The 13,919-nt window shown below is 39.7% G+C and overlaps 1 protein-coding gene across 6 annotated transcripts in view; it reads left to right on the top strand.

Moving 5' to 3' along the window:
• The window catches only part of LOC105486302 (glutathione S-transferase C-terminal domain containing), a 130,570-nt gene extending 117,669 nt beyond the window's left edge, over positions 1–12,901 (top strand). For all 6 annotated transcript variants that reach the window (XM_011749128.2, XM_011749129.2, XM_011749133.3 and 3 more), the window contains exons 9-12: positions 1,647–1,780; positions 4,888–4,918; positions 9,158–9,227; positions 12,550–12,901. In XM_011749128.2, the coding sequence (XP_011747430.2) occupies positions 1,647–1,780; positions 4,888–4,918; positions 9,158–9,227; positions 12,550–12,686 (372 nt within the window). In that variant the 3' untranslated portion in view covers positions 12,687–12,901. The remainder of the gene's footprint in view (positions 1–1,646; positions 1,781–4,887; positions 4,919–9,157; positions 9,228–12,549) is intronic.
• The last annotated feature ends 1,018 nt before the right edge of the window (positions 12,902–13,919 follow it).

The raw sequence follows: 13,919 nt of genomic DNA, 5'->3' as shown, positions 1-13,919 counted from the left end.
CCTTTACTGGATACCAGCCTTCCTAGGCTGTTTTCAGAGTGAAACAGGAAAGGTGGGATGACAGCAACATGGAGATTGTTGACTTCTATGTGGCTCATGTAAGTCTAGAAGGAGGAGGAGGAATTCAGGAGGACAATTAAGAACAGAGATCAATGGGTGCAGCACACCAACATGGCACATGTATACATATGTAACAAACCTGCACGTTGTGCACACGTACCCTAGAACTTAGAGTATAATAATAAATAAATAGATAAATAAATAAAAAAGAACAGAGATCTTGCTTTCCTCTTCCTGATAGAGTATTGTTTTTAGCTTTCCAGTTCAAAGGAGGCATCTGGCTTATAATATTTTACGTTCGCTGAGTGTGGTGGCTCACGCTGTAATCCCGGCACTTTGGGAGGCTGAGGTCGGGAGTTCAAGACCAGCCTGACCAACATGGTGGAACCCCATCTCTACTAAAAATACAAAATTAGCCAGGCGTGGTGGCACATGCTGCAATCCCAGCTACTCGGGAGGCTGAGGCAGAAGAATCGTTTGAACCTGGGAGGCAGAGGTTGCGGTGAGCTGAGATTGTGCCATCGCACTCCAGCCTGGGCAACAAGAGCAAAACTCTAGCTCAAAAAAAAAAAAAAAAAAACATTACTTTCTAAAATTTACAGAAAATCTCCTCTTTACCCTAAGGGCCCCTCCCTACCCTGAAGTTGGTGAGGGAAGATTATAATTTATTACAATTTATGTCTGTTCAGAATGAAATGGAGATGTGAGGGGTTTTTTGGTGTTGGTGTTTTTTGTTTGTTTGTTTTGCCAAAATCCAGTAAAGGTTATTCATCTTTTAGAATCCCTACGTCTGATTTTCATTCAGAGTCCTATTTAGGCTTTATTTGGCCTAAGAATTTTCATAATTATCTCATTTGTAGTAAGATTGTAGTAAGTATAGATATACTTAAGGATATGTGTTTTAAAAACACTTAAAAATCATTTTGAGTTATTTTTATGAGTTATAGAAGCCCCACTTATTATTCTAATTCATAATTTCATTCAATCCTTTTAAAATAAACTCATTGAAAATAGTTCCTGTAACTCATCATTCAATGTTAAGGATTGTTATTATGTGAAAACATCTTAAAAGACATGACATGATATGACTCAATTAGTTTTAATACAGCCCTGATTGGATTATATTAACGTGGCATTTGAGGAAGTGTTTTCAAATACATTTTTATTTAATTTTTACAACAGCATTGTGATATGTCAGTATTGTTAACCATCATTTATAGTTGAAGAATTTAAGGCCCAAAGAAGCTAAATTTTAAGTGGCTCAGGGTTACACAGCCAACCAGAGTAATAGACTCGAAATTCTCGTTTCGAATCCAGTGTTCCCGGAATGATGCTATAGTTTAGATATCCACTTGTGTTAATTTTTCCACACTAAAATTGCATCAGATTTTCCATTGAATGAATCCTGTGCTTTATTTGCAATATTCCATGTGTAACCTTTCAAACTTGCTTAGTTTTCGTAATTAATTTATATGTGTAGCTAAGTAGTCCTTTGGTATGGCCAAATGAGAACTATTTAAAAGGCATGAAAATCGCACTGTGAGTTAAGAGGGAACTTAGTGCTAAGGCCTGTTTTTATTTTCTAGGTAGCATTGCATGCTTGTGGAGTGGCAACAGACATGGTGATTGAGCACTGTATCAAAACACGGGCTTCCTTCGTCACATGCCCTTGCTGTTATGGTTTCATTCAGAACACCTCAAAGTTTAATTTTCCAAAAAGGTGAGAAATTTAGTGTTCTTCCTAAGACACCAACACGGGTATAAGCCAGGACACAAAACTTGTTTGATATAAAGTTGCAATGACTTCATTTGGAGCTCATTTCCTCTTTTCACAATGTCAAATTTTGTTTATAAATTGTATAAGGAAGAGAAGAACTCCTTTATGTTTGTCCCTGATTTTTCCCTTGGATCCAGTTTTTGCTGAAATTTAGAAGCAAGGCTATCCAGGAGTCAGGCAACTAGAAGTCTATCGGCTTTAGCACTTCTCTCTGTATTTCTGAATAAATTTAAAACTATAACCGTAATATCTATGAGAGGCAGTCAAGTACAGTAAAGTGTTTAGGACCTGGAAGTATAGTGCCTGGGGGAAAATACTAGCTCCTTATCATTTTATAAGGCAAATTACTTAAACTTTTTTTACCTTAGTTTTCTCGTCTACAAAATGAGGGTTATGATAATAACTACCTCAAGGTTTTTGTGAAAATTTAATGATATGTGTAAAGCCTTTAGAAGTGGCAATAATAAGTACTCAATAAATATGAACTGTTGCTAATAATGGTAGTAATGTCACAGGATTCTTAGGGCATTGCTTTGCCAGCTGGAACCTCTGTGGTTGGTGGCGCCTTTGCCTGAGTTTTGCTTGGGCCCACTGGGCTCATTCCGCTCACTCAGCCTGGAAGGCTGCTCTTGGCTTGCACTACCAGCCCAGATCCCACACCTGCCAAAGATGAGTCAGGTACAGAGTGGTGAGGGGTACATGAATGAGCAAGCACAGGGTCCGGCCACTTCACACAGCCAGGCATGCTGGCTGCTGTGGGGCAGGCATCTCCAGGCACCAGCATGGGTGCTGGTTCCCTGTGAGGCTGCAGCCGGACCAGGTGTACTGAAAGCAGCTTCCACTGTGAGCACTAGGGAACACGGTGGCAACCAGAAGCTTGGAAATGCCAGGAGCCGCAGAGCCCCTCAGAGGGTGTCACAGCCCTGGCTCAGGGAGCTTCTATGTCTGGGTTCCCTGAAGGGCCACATCTCTTCTCTCCTCTCTTCTCTCCTCATGCTTGCAACATGGCGAGTGGGTATATTTGGGGGCAAGGGGGCATGTCAGCCCTGTTTGTGTTACAACTCTTAGTCCTGCCATTTGGCAGTTCCTGAGCTCTTGTCCCAAATCCAGGAAGAATGAGGTACACAGACAATTGGAGGATGAGCAAGGCAAAGAGGTGCTTTATTGAGCAACAGTACAGCTCTCAGGAGATACAAAGTGGGTAGATCCTCTCCACAGACAGTCATCCCAATGTCTGCTCAGCTCTCAGCCGAGAGGAGACCCACAGAGGGTAGCTTCTCTCCATAGGCAGATCATCCCAATGTCTACTCAGCTCTCAGATGGAAGGAGACCCACAGTAGGGAGCTGTTCTCTGCAGGCAGGTCCCCTCCCCTCCCCTCCCCTCCCCTCCTCTCCTCTCCTCATCTCTGCAACCCTCAGCAGAGAAGAGATCCAGAGTGGGTAGCTTCTTTCTGCAGGCAGGTCATCCATTGTCTGCCCAAGTCTGGCAGAGTCTGGGGTTTTTATGGACTCCAGAGGGAAGGAAGTGCATGCTGATTAGTCCATAGGTGGCCATGGGTGGGCCTGGAAAAAGCACTGTAAGTTCTCACTTTGGTCCACAGAGCTGGCAGCCTGGGCCCCAAGCTTCGGGCCATTCCTCAGTTGATGGTGGGGCTTCACCAGGGACTTGCCCCTTTCTACCTAGGAGCCTGTCTGCCTCCTGTTGCCGTCAACCTACCATCCATGGCGCCCATGGCACCCAGGCTGTTTGTGCCAAGGGGTGCCTACAGGCCCATGTCAAGCTGCCCTCAGTCCCCCCTTGGCCTCCCTCTCATGCTCATCAGCACCCAAAGTCTAGAGGCGGCTGAGGCGGGGGTGGGGGCTGGCATGTCAGCACCACCTTGAGTGCACGCACATCTGGCCAGGTCACCACAGTGCCTAGGCTTGACCTCAACGTTTGGTGACCTTTACAGTATGTTACTACCACTTCCCGTCTTTTTCACACCTATGTAGATTTACTGACATTTGTCCTCCCTTGTCCTTTGAACTGATCTCTTTAGGAAGTTTCTTTGTGAATAAGACCTATCTCAATCACCAAAAATAGAGTTGGGAATTTATAAATAGCATACTGTTTCTACAGTATGTGGAAAGAAGTACTCATTTCAAACAAACTAATTGACACTAATAAATTTAGTATCAAATGTATAAGTTAATGTTTTTGAATGACTTAAGAGTGAAGGCTATAGCATTAATAAAAGACAATGTTTATGGAATATGTTTATCTTTATTAGCTATGACAACAGTGATTTCCTGATGTATTAATCACACCTTTTAAAATTTTCTGATGTTTTATTATTTGCTGATCCTGGAGAGACTGTTCCTCCCAGGGCTAGCCAATTCCTAGAGATAGTAAAGGTCTTATGAACAAGCATACCTTGCATAAGTAAACCAACCAACCCAGAGCCCTTACCCCACAACTACCTCCTTTATTAAACTCTTACTACTTCCAGACCACTATCCCCTCGTCCTACTACCCTAGGGCCAGATATCAAACAAGTAGGAACAGCGCTATGCCTGAGTTCACTGATATTGTTCAAACTAGGCACTCTCAAACCTGCTTACCTCACCTTTTTCTTCCCATGGAAACCTCTGCCTCCTGACCTATACTGGTGTTTCCCCATGTGGCCCTTCATCACATGGCGTGCCCCCTCTTCTTGGGGAACTGTGAGTAATAAAGTATCTTTTCAATGGCAGTCCGCTCCTGATCAGTTGGCTGTGCCACATGTTAAAACACCTGGATCTTAGTGTTCCCATGAGGTGTAGAGACAAAAAAAGTGCTTCTCTAACATTGTAAACAATCTGTGGAACAGATTTCTTAAAATTGATAACATATTGATGATATGCTTTTCTATCTTTTTATAAAAGCATTTCAAACTGGCATAGTTTTTACTTTACCATAGCATTTTATACTTTTTACATACAAAGACTATTTATATAATTTAGTTTCTTCAAGATTATTTTACTCTTAATACTTAGAATGATGACTAATTCTTTTTTTTTTTCTGTTTCAGTGAGCAATTCAAGAAAACTTTATCATACAAGGTAACCTTAAAAAGATGTCATCCTAATACACTTTTTATCCTTTATATTTTTCCCTCTCATATTTCTAGTGGAGTAAATAATCTGTAGTTATAATTGAATAACTCATGAATGTCTACTGTGGGTTTCTTTTTCTCTTTCTTTTGCAAATCCAGATTAACTCTTCAAGTAGGTAACAAGATTTGTGAAGGGTCTGACATTTTAACTCTACTCGCAGTCTAACAAGTTAGCCTGCCAGTGGATGCTGGCAGAAGATATGAGACCCCTAAGTCAGAGACAAAGGACAGTTTGTTGCTCATGGCAGTAGTGGTAGCCACAATACCATTGTTTTCACACTGACTCTCTGCCACCCAATTCCCACAGGGCAGAAGCAAATGGGCCAGGTAACACCTGCCCTTTTATTCCAAGGGGAGATACTATATATTGTCCAAGGCTGTTTACTCTGCAAATGTGCTTGAAAAGATAATCTATAACAGAGGAAAATTCTGTTGTAAAAGGTCAGATAGTAAATATTTTAGACTATGCTGGCCACAACAAATCTCCAAGTATTCCTCTTCACTGTCCTTGACATTCTTATTGTTTTTGTTGTTCTTGGTTTACAACTCTTTAAAAATATAAAAACTTTAACTCACAAGCCACACAAAAACTGGTCATAGGCTAGACTTGGCCTGTGGGCCACAAACCTTGCTGACTACTGATCTGGAACAACGACAGTCAGTGTCTCTGCTTGTAAAACATGAAGAAACACAAGAGACCCACAGAGAGTTGTCTTCCAAAAGTAGTCAGAACACATACAGTTTTTAGTCACCAATCTGATCAAAACAGTTTCTAGCTTCCTAAACATCACCACTATCCAATTAACTGGTCAATAGCATGATATAATATAATTTAAGAAATGATAATATTTGAGAAAAATATATAAATAATTCCATTAGAAGTTGATAAATTCATTTGGATTCTTAGTTAATGCCACTTTTTGCACGGACTCACTAAAAAGAGACTCATTTTACATATCAGCCCCTATATTTTAGGACTTTAACTTTCTCTTCCATCAAATAGTTGAAATATACTGAGGTATAGTGACCTAAAAATGTTCATTGTTACCACCTCAGCAGCTGTATCTCCTTCATTCCTGCTTTATAACTCAAATGCCCACTTCCAACTCTGTCTCTTACCACCTCACGTGCTACTCACACCTTCCTCCCTTCCTACCAACCCCGCACACTGTACAAATATGCACAGATATGGAGGGTGAGAACCTTTAGTGTTCATGCTTTCAGCCAAAACCACAACATTGCTGGCCTTCACCTACTGGATTAAAACTTTACATATTTTAGGAAATATATGATTTTGGAGGAAACATTAGGACCCAAGAAACTTTGTTTGCATAGCATTCAGAACATCTCACCTTTCTCTCACAAGGCTATGCCAATAAAGTAGAAAATAAATTAGGAAAACAGGCCAGGTGCGGTGGCTCACACCTGTAATCCCAGCACTTTGGGAGGCCAAGGCAGGCAGATCACTTGAGAACAGAATTCAAGACCAGCCTGACCAACATGGTGAAACCCCGTCTCTACTAAAAATACAAAAATTAGCTGGGCATGGTGACACACACCTGTAATCTCAACTACTCAGGAGGCTGAGGCACGAGAATTGCTTGAGACCAGGAGGCAGAGGTTGCAGTGAGCTGAGATTGTGCCATTGCACTCCCACTCCAGCCCGGGTGACAGAGTGACACTCTGTCTCAATAAAGAGAGAGGAGTGGAGAGGAGAGGAGAGGGGAGGGGAGAGGAGGGGAGGGGAGAGGAGAGGAGAGGATAGGAAGAGGAGAGGAAAGGAGAGGGAAGAGGAGAGGAGAGGGAAGAGGAGAGGAAAAGAAAGGAAAAGGAAAGAAAAGAAAAAAGAACTTGGGAAAACAAAAACTAAACCCCTGTTTCTAATCCCTCCTTGAGTGATACTAGTTAAACCAAACAATGAGAGGATGTATGGAAAAAATCAAGGGTGGTGAAGAGATAGGCTGCTAATGGTCTCCTGACTAGAAAAGAATATAAAATTTCTACAGTAGGGGCGGGGCACACACAGTCTTTCAGAAAGCAGAAACTCTCCAGTACACCAGTCATAACCTTTTTACTCTTTCTCCAACACCCCCAAAAGCTGCTTGGCCTTTTGAAGGCCTCAGAACTTTGTGCCAAAGTACCTTGAGACTCACTTAGGAAGTGTTTTTCTCTATAGTTCAATTTAGACAGCAACCTTTCCTGAGTACCTACCATGTGCCTTGCCCTTTCAGAACTTGATTTTGACCAAAGAGAACATACACACAAATAATTCCAATAAAATATGGTGAGACTTACCAGTACAAGAGAACTGAATCTTATCTGAGATTGCGATTGCCTTGACATTACCGTTATATAAAATGAATCTTAATTTACAAACACCATGAGGACAAAGTGCACACTGTTTCTTCAAGTCATGTAATTCTGAATTATCCTTCTCTCCCTTCATTGATGCCTGTTAGTTTGTGGGGAGTTCAAGTTATTAATTGAAACCATTTTATTAGTTTCTCACCCATTGTCATGAAATTTTATAGTTAGCATTAATTTTTTTTAAAGCATACAAGTTGAGACAAAGATATCCCTTTTTAAAAACCAACATTGCCACAGTCATTTCACTTATTAAAAATGGAGGGTTCAAATTTTATGTACAGAATACTAAAGGAACAAATGATGAATCTGAGTTTAACCTGTTTGCTAAGCTGACAGGTGAGATTATGTACACACTTAGAAACAACAGCTGTTCTGAATGAACAGTTGTTGTGGGATCATTGCTTCATTTCGACTCTGCCTAATCACTCACTTTTGGCTACATGCAGATTTAAGAGTACTGTGCAAAATCATCAACTGATTTTAAAGCCTTCTTTTCTTTTTCATTAATGCACTCTTTCCTAAGATTGTTAAGCAGAAGTAATAATCAGGTGCTTACCTCAGGCTGTCTTTACAGTTTGTCTTAAAGCAGAAAGGGATACATTTCTGCAGCCTTTTGGAGTGAGAGAAAGAGATTCAGGTTTCTCTCCTCTAAAAGGACTGAGTAAAGGGAAGAGTCAGGACAAGTCAAGAACTCCCTACCACCCTGCTGGATATCCCAGAAAACTACAGAAACCACACAGAGATCTGCATTGCTTCCTTTTCCTCTGATAGAATGAAAAGCCACTTAGCAGGCCAGGTGCAGTGCCTCATGCCTGTAATCCCAGCATTTTGGGAGGCAAGGTGGGCAGATCACAAGGTCAGGAGTTCGAAACCAGCCTGGCCAATACAAAAATAAATAAATAAATAAATAAATAAATAAATAAATACAAAAATTAGCCAGCATGGTGGCGTGCACCTATAGTGCCAGCTACTCAGGAGGTTGGGGCAGGAGAATTGCTTGAATCCAGGAGATGGAGGTTGCATTGAGCCAAGATTGCAGCACTGGACTCAAGCCTGGGCAACAGAGCAAAACTCCATCTCAAAAAAAAAAAAAAGAAAAGAAAAGAAAAGCCACTGCCTGGAACCACATTCCAGAGTTGCAAATAAATTTTATAAAAGAAAAATATAAGTGAATTTTTGGTCTTTTAATTTAACACATTATAATAGCAAAATGTAACTATATTTTTATATTTCAGCTAAAAGCAACTGGGCAAAATGACCCTGAGAATTTTCTGTGCCTCTATTCTTAAGAACTAAATCTGGGCCGGCTGGGCATGGTGGCTCACGCCTGTTAATTACAGGACTTTGGAAGGCCAAGGCGGGCGGATCACCTGAGGCCAGGAGTTCGAGACCAGCCTGGCCAACATGGTGAAACCCCGTCTCTACTAAAAAAGAAAAATAATAATAATACAAAAAATTAGCTGGATGTGGTGCCATGTGCCTATAGTCCCAACTACACGGAGGCTGAGGCATGAGAACCACTGGGAGTCTGGTAGGCAAAGGTTGCAGTGAGCTGAGATCACACCACTGCACTCCAGCCTGGGCGACGGTGAGACTGTCTCAAAACAAAACAAAAAAATACAGTGTACTTGAAGGGAAGAAATTATTAAGTAGCATCTTCTGAAAGTTTACTTTTTTCAAAAATACTATTTGTGCAGTACTTTATTCAATTAAACAATGTTGAACTCCAGAAAAATGAGTTAGTTTTTTTGGTGGTTGTTTTTATAACTTTGAAGCAGAAGATAAAAATAAACCCACATTCTATTGCTTTTTCTTTTAGGAACACATGATTCTGTGCAGATTTGCAGACCAGACAGCTGTCCAGCTCCCACCCCAACGAAGGCTCATAGGTATGTGTTTTCACAGAGCAGCTGTTGAGTGTATTATGCACAATATGACTGGGAATTATTGGACCAAGTCTATATGGGAAAAATTTAGCAACATGAAGTCTATTTTTCAATGAGAAACTAAATATGTTCTTCCCCCAAAAACTTAATTCATATTGAAAACGGTATTGTAACTATAACATTTTATCCTATTTTGGTTAACTTTAATACTTTTAAATATATTTTGAATGTCTGTACATTGAGTAGAATTCTTACATTAAATCTCTTATTGTTATGAACAAACTGCAAGATCTATCAAAAGCCATGAAAGAAAATAATAAAGATTAAAAAGTCAACTATATATACCAAAATTGATGCATTATAAAATGTATACACAGGGATGATAATGTTTTCTTTCTCAGGAAAAAGGATACTTGTGTATCATTTATCATAGACCAATTTGTTTGACAATATTAAACATTACCTAAATTGGAAGACCACAGAAACATTTCAAGTTTAATAAGTAATTGATTTATTGAAGACTTCATTTTAGAAAAAGAAATCACATTTAAAAGAATAATAGCAGTTAATAGTTATACATTTAAGCACTGAGCTAAATGTTCTCGCCTGTTATCTCAGTAAATTCTTACAAATATACATATGGGGTAGTACTATTATTTACATTTTAATGACAAGAAAACTGAGACAAAAGCTTGCCTGGGGTCCTTCATCTGGTAGATGATGGAGCTATACTATGAACCCAAATTATTTGATTCTGGACATGAAGTTCTTGTCTACTTTAGTTACTACTTCCCAGCATACTGGTGTCACATAAGGGTTTAAGATAAGTGGGTTCAGCCAAAACTAATCTTAAAATTATTCAGAGAAGCCCAACATTGGACACCATTATATTTTTTCTCTAAATTTCTAGTGTAGCCCCTTTTCCTCCATGATATACTAGAAGACAGATTATTGTTTCTTTGGCTGAGCACCAGATGAAGCTGTTAGCTTACATTCAGAGACCAAGTTGTATGAGAAATAGCTATCTTTAAACTCTAAAATCAAAGGCAGCATAGCAAGATGCTCACACTTGGTGACCTGAGACCTGAGACTGAAGGAGTAAGTGATTCCTTCTCTTTCTCACTGTCTGCAGCATAAACATTTGGAAAGAACTCATTCTCTCCTGCCTGCAACCTCTGTCTTTCAATGCCTTTCCTTCTTGCTCCTCCTTTTCCCATCTCCAACACTTTGAATTAATCGAACATACTTTGATGAGACTCCATTCACTAGACCCATGTCTTAGTCTGTTTTGCACTGCTATAACACAGTGCCATAGACTGGGTAATTTAGAATGAACAGATTTTTATTTGACTCACATTTCTGGAGGCTAGGAAATCCAAGATCAAGGGGTTGGCATCTGGTGAGGGTCTTCTTCCTGCATCATAACATGATGAAAGGCATCACATGGCGAGAGAGAGAGAGCAAGAGAAGGCTGAACTTGTCCTTTTATAAGGAGCTCACACTCTTGATAATGAACCCACTACCATGATAATGGTATTAATTCATTCACTTCACCCTCTTGGCCTAATCACCTCACATTAGGCCCCACTTCCTAACACTATTGCATTGGGGATTCAATTTCCAACACATGCTTTCCAGAGAATACATTCAAATGATAGCAATCCAATGAAGACATAATTAGTGTGGTGGATGGATGGGTACGTGGTAGATGTGTGTCTTAGGTATCAAACTAAAGGGGAGTAGCTGGCAGGGAAGTTGCTAGAGTGGCAGGGGGCAGGGGCTTTTGGCAATGGGAAGAACAGGGGGAATCACATTGAGAGAAAGCTGTCACGTCTACATCTCTGCTTTACACACAGGCCATTCCTGTGTTCTGCAAACATTTTTAGGAAACTCCCCAGGCCCACAAAGGTAGACTACCAGCAGCTAAATTTCAGTTGTAGAGACACTTCAACATGTGAAAACATGAAATTCTTCTACATAATGGAAAAGGAAAAATTAACTGGACTGGGATCAAAGCCAAGGGTAAATGAGCTGCAATGTAAACCCCGGGTGGGTACTTAAGGAATGTAGAGCATCCCATTCTGACAGAGAGTGTTTCATTTTAAACTAAAAAGTAGATGGGAGAAACATTTACAGATGTCTTAAAGGAAAGACAATATTTTAAGGGAAAAAAAGGAATGTCAGCCATAAGGCTGTTAATGAAGAAGCGATGATTTTGCCTAAATGGAATTCTAGACATCCCTTTTTATATCATTTCTAACACAGTTTATTCTTTGTGGGATGGGCCCTTTTAAGGAAAATGTACAAAATAAACATTTTAAATGTGAGTCTCTCATTGCTAATTCTTACCTACTGATTTCACCTTCCACTGTTTTTTTCTGTGAGGATTCTGTTGTTCACAGAACTTTCCTATTTTGGTGATCTGTCTTCATTTCTGAAGTTGTTTAATTTATCACTTTCCACTATCATTCAGTGTTGACGCATTATTATAATTATTTAGGAAAAATCGAATGAAATTCTGCATAGTCGGTGATCTTTTTCCAGGAGGATGAAGAAGCTTATATATTGAATTTAGAGCAATTGAAAGTATAAAAGTAAATCATGGCTTTGAATATATTCAGCCCCAAATCATTTTTCCCAAGCTACTTTTAAAGTTTGTGTTTGCCAAAGGAAAACAAATTAACTGCTTTTCTTGCCAGTCAGGTTTCCTCTTTTGTCTTCCAAAGATTGTAAAGGAAATACAATACCACTATTTTATAGAGGTACAGGAGCTCGGAAAATTAAGAGTATACTACACTCAACATTACATTTCCACCTGAAATAAAAGGCATGTAATTGAGAATTTTCTCAAATATTTTTCATTTCTCACTTCTTTATAGCCCTAAAACACTTCAGCTGGAAAAGCTAACACCCCTTAATCAGCATGTTATTTTAAATATTCTTAAAGGCACATTTTTTTCCCACAACTTTACAGATAATGTAGTTTTACAGGGAAAGCAGAGAAAAGGTCTTTAATTGTATTTTTAACCAAAGTAGGAAATACAGTCTGAGGCTGTAATTTGAGATTTGCTTATAAATACATTTGAAAAGGTTAACATTCTTTAAATTATTAGCAGAGGCAAATATATGAAGTGCCATGTTTTTGTCACCATCATCTTTCCACACTGATCAAGAATTAAATTGAAAGAAACTAAACAAGACTTAAGGGTACAAAGCATGCTCCATAGTACCTGCAGATTTTGTCACTATATAAATTCCCTTAAACAAGCTGAAATTGTCCTGCTAGTGAAAGGGGGTCTCATGATACCATTTGACTGTATTTCAGGAAAACAGTGCATGTGCTTGGTGGATCTGGATCGAGCAAGAGCTGCAGAAGAATGTGGCTACTCCGTTCAAGTGATATCCATGGAGCCAGAGAGCTGCTCTCCCAAAAATAACATGATTGTGGGAGTCCCCATTTAAAATGAGACATTCACATTTGATATTTTGCCATCCGTCTTCACGTTGGATGCCCGGTGGCATTCAGGAGGTTCTTGGCATAACCAGGAAACAGCATGAGCCATCTTGAACCTATTGTGCTCAGGAAGGAAAGCAATAGGAAAATCTTGGAAGAAAGGCTCCCTGCAAAGCATCACAAATGCTCTTACAATGTATGATTAAAGGACTGCTGGTTTTCATAGTGAGAATCCCCTGAAGTCTCGGCTGCCAAAAGAATAATACCAGTGGAGGCTCCATCACAGGAATAACAATTTCCTTCTCACTTCACAAGCTCTTCTGATCTTGCCAATGTGATGTTTAATTCAAAACAGCGCACTTACAGCCTTTATTTTATACTTACTTAAATATTCACATGGGGACTGAAAGTAGACTCAGTAGAGTTTTTTTAAATATATTTTTAACAATTGTACTTTTTCTATCACTTTAAAAAAATCTAGTCAGGTAATTATAGTTATTTTTAAGCTGGGGTTAGTTGAACTTGTATAGCATTTAATATACTCCTTTTAAATATATTTCTGCCAGGCATGGTGGCTCATGCCTATAATCCCAGCACTTTGAGAGGCCAAGGTAGGAGGATCATTTGAGCCCAGGATATCGAGACCAGCCTGTGCTATAAAAAAATCAAAAAAAATGAGGTGGGAGGATCACTTGAGCCCAGGAGGTCACGGCTGCAATGAGCCATGATAGCACCATGGCACTCCTGCCTGGGTGACAAAGCGAGACCCAGACTCCCAATGAATGAATGAATGAATTTCCCATAAATTACCAAATGAGACCATCACTGGTTCAAATTATTAATAATTGCAATAAATTTCCTATTATGGGAATGTGGAATTTGAGGGTCCAGTATTTTCAGGACCTTGGCCTAGATTCTTTTCAATTCAAAGATGAGTTGCAAAAGACATAATGTTTTGCCTATGGAAGTAAATCATCTAGAAGAAAAAGATTAAAGAATTAGTTAAGCTTTTTTTTTTTTTTTTTTTTTGAGACAAAGTTTCACTCTTGTTGCGCAGGCTGGAGTGCAATGGCACGATCTTGGCTCACTACAACCTCTGCATTCTCCTGCCTCAGCCTCCCCAGTAGCTGAGATTATAGGCACCCGCCACCATGCCCGGCTAAATTTTTTTGTAATTTCAGTAGAGATCGGGTTTCTCCATGTTGGCCAGACTGGTCCCAAACTCCCAACCTCACGTGATC

This window comes from Macaca nemestrina, chromosome 3 (genome assembly GCF_043159975.1).
Source record: "Macaca nemestrina isolate mMacNem1 chromosome 3, mMacNem.hap1, whole genome shotgun sequence".
In the NCBI taxonomy this organism is placed as follows: Eukaryota; Metazoa; Chordata; class Mammalia; order Primates; family Cercopithecidae; genus Macaca; species Macaca nemestrina.
Note: the sequence above shows the minus strand (reverse complement) of the source record. Positions and strands in the feature narration are given on the sequence as shown.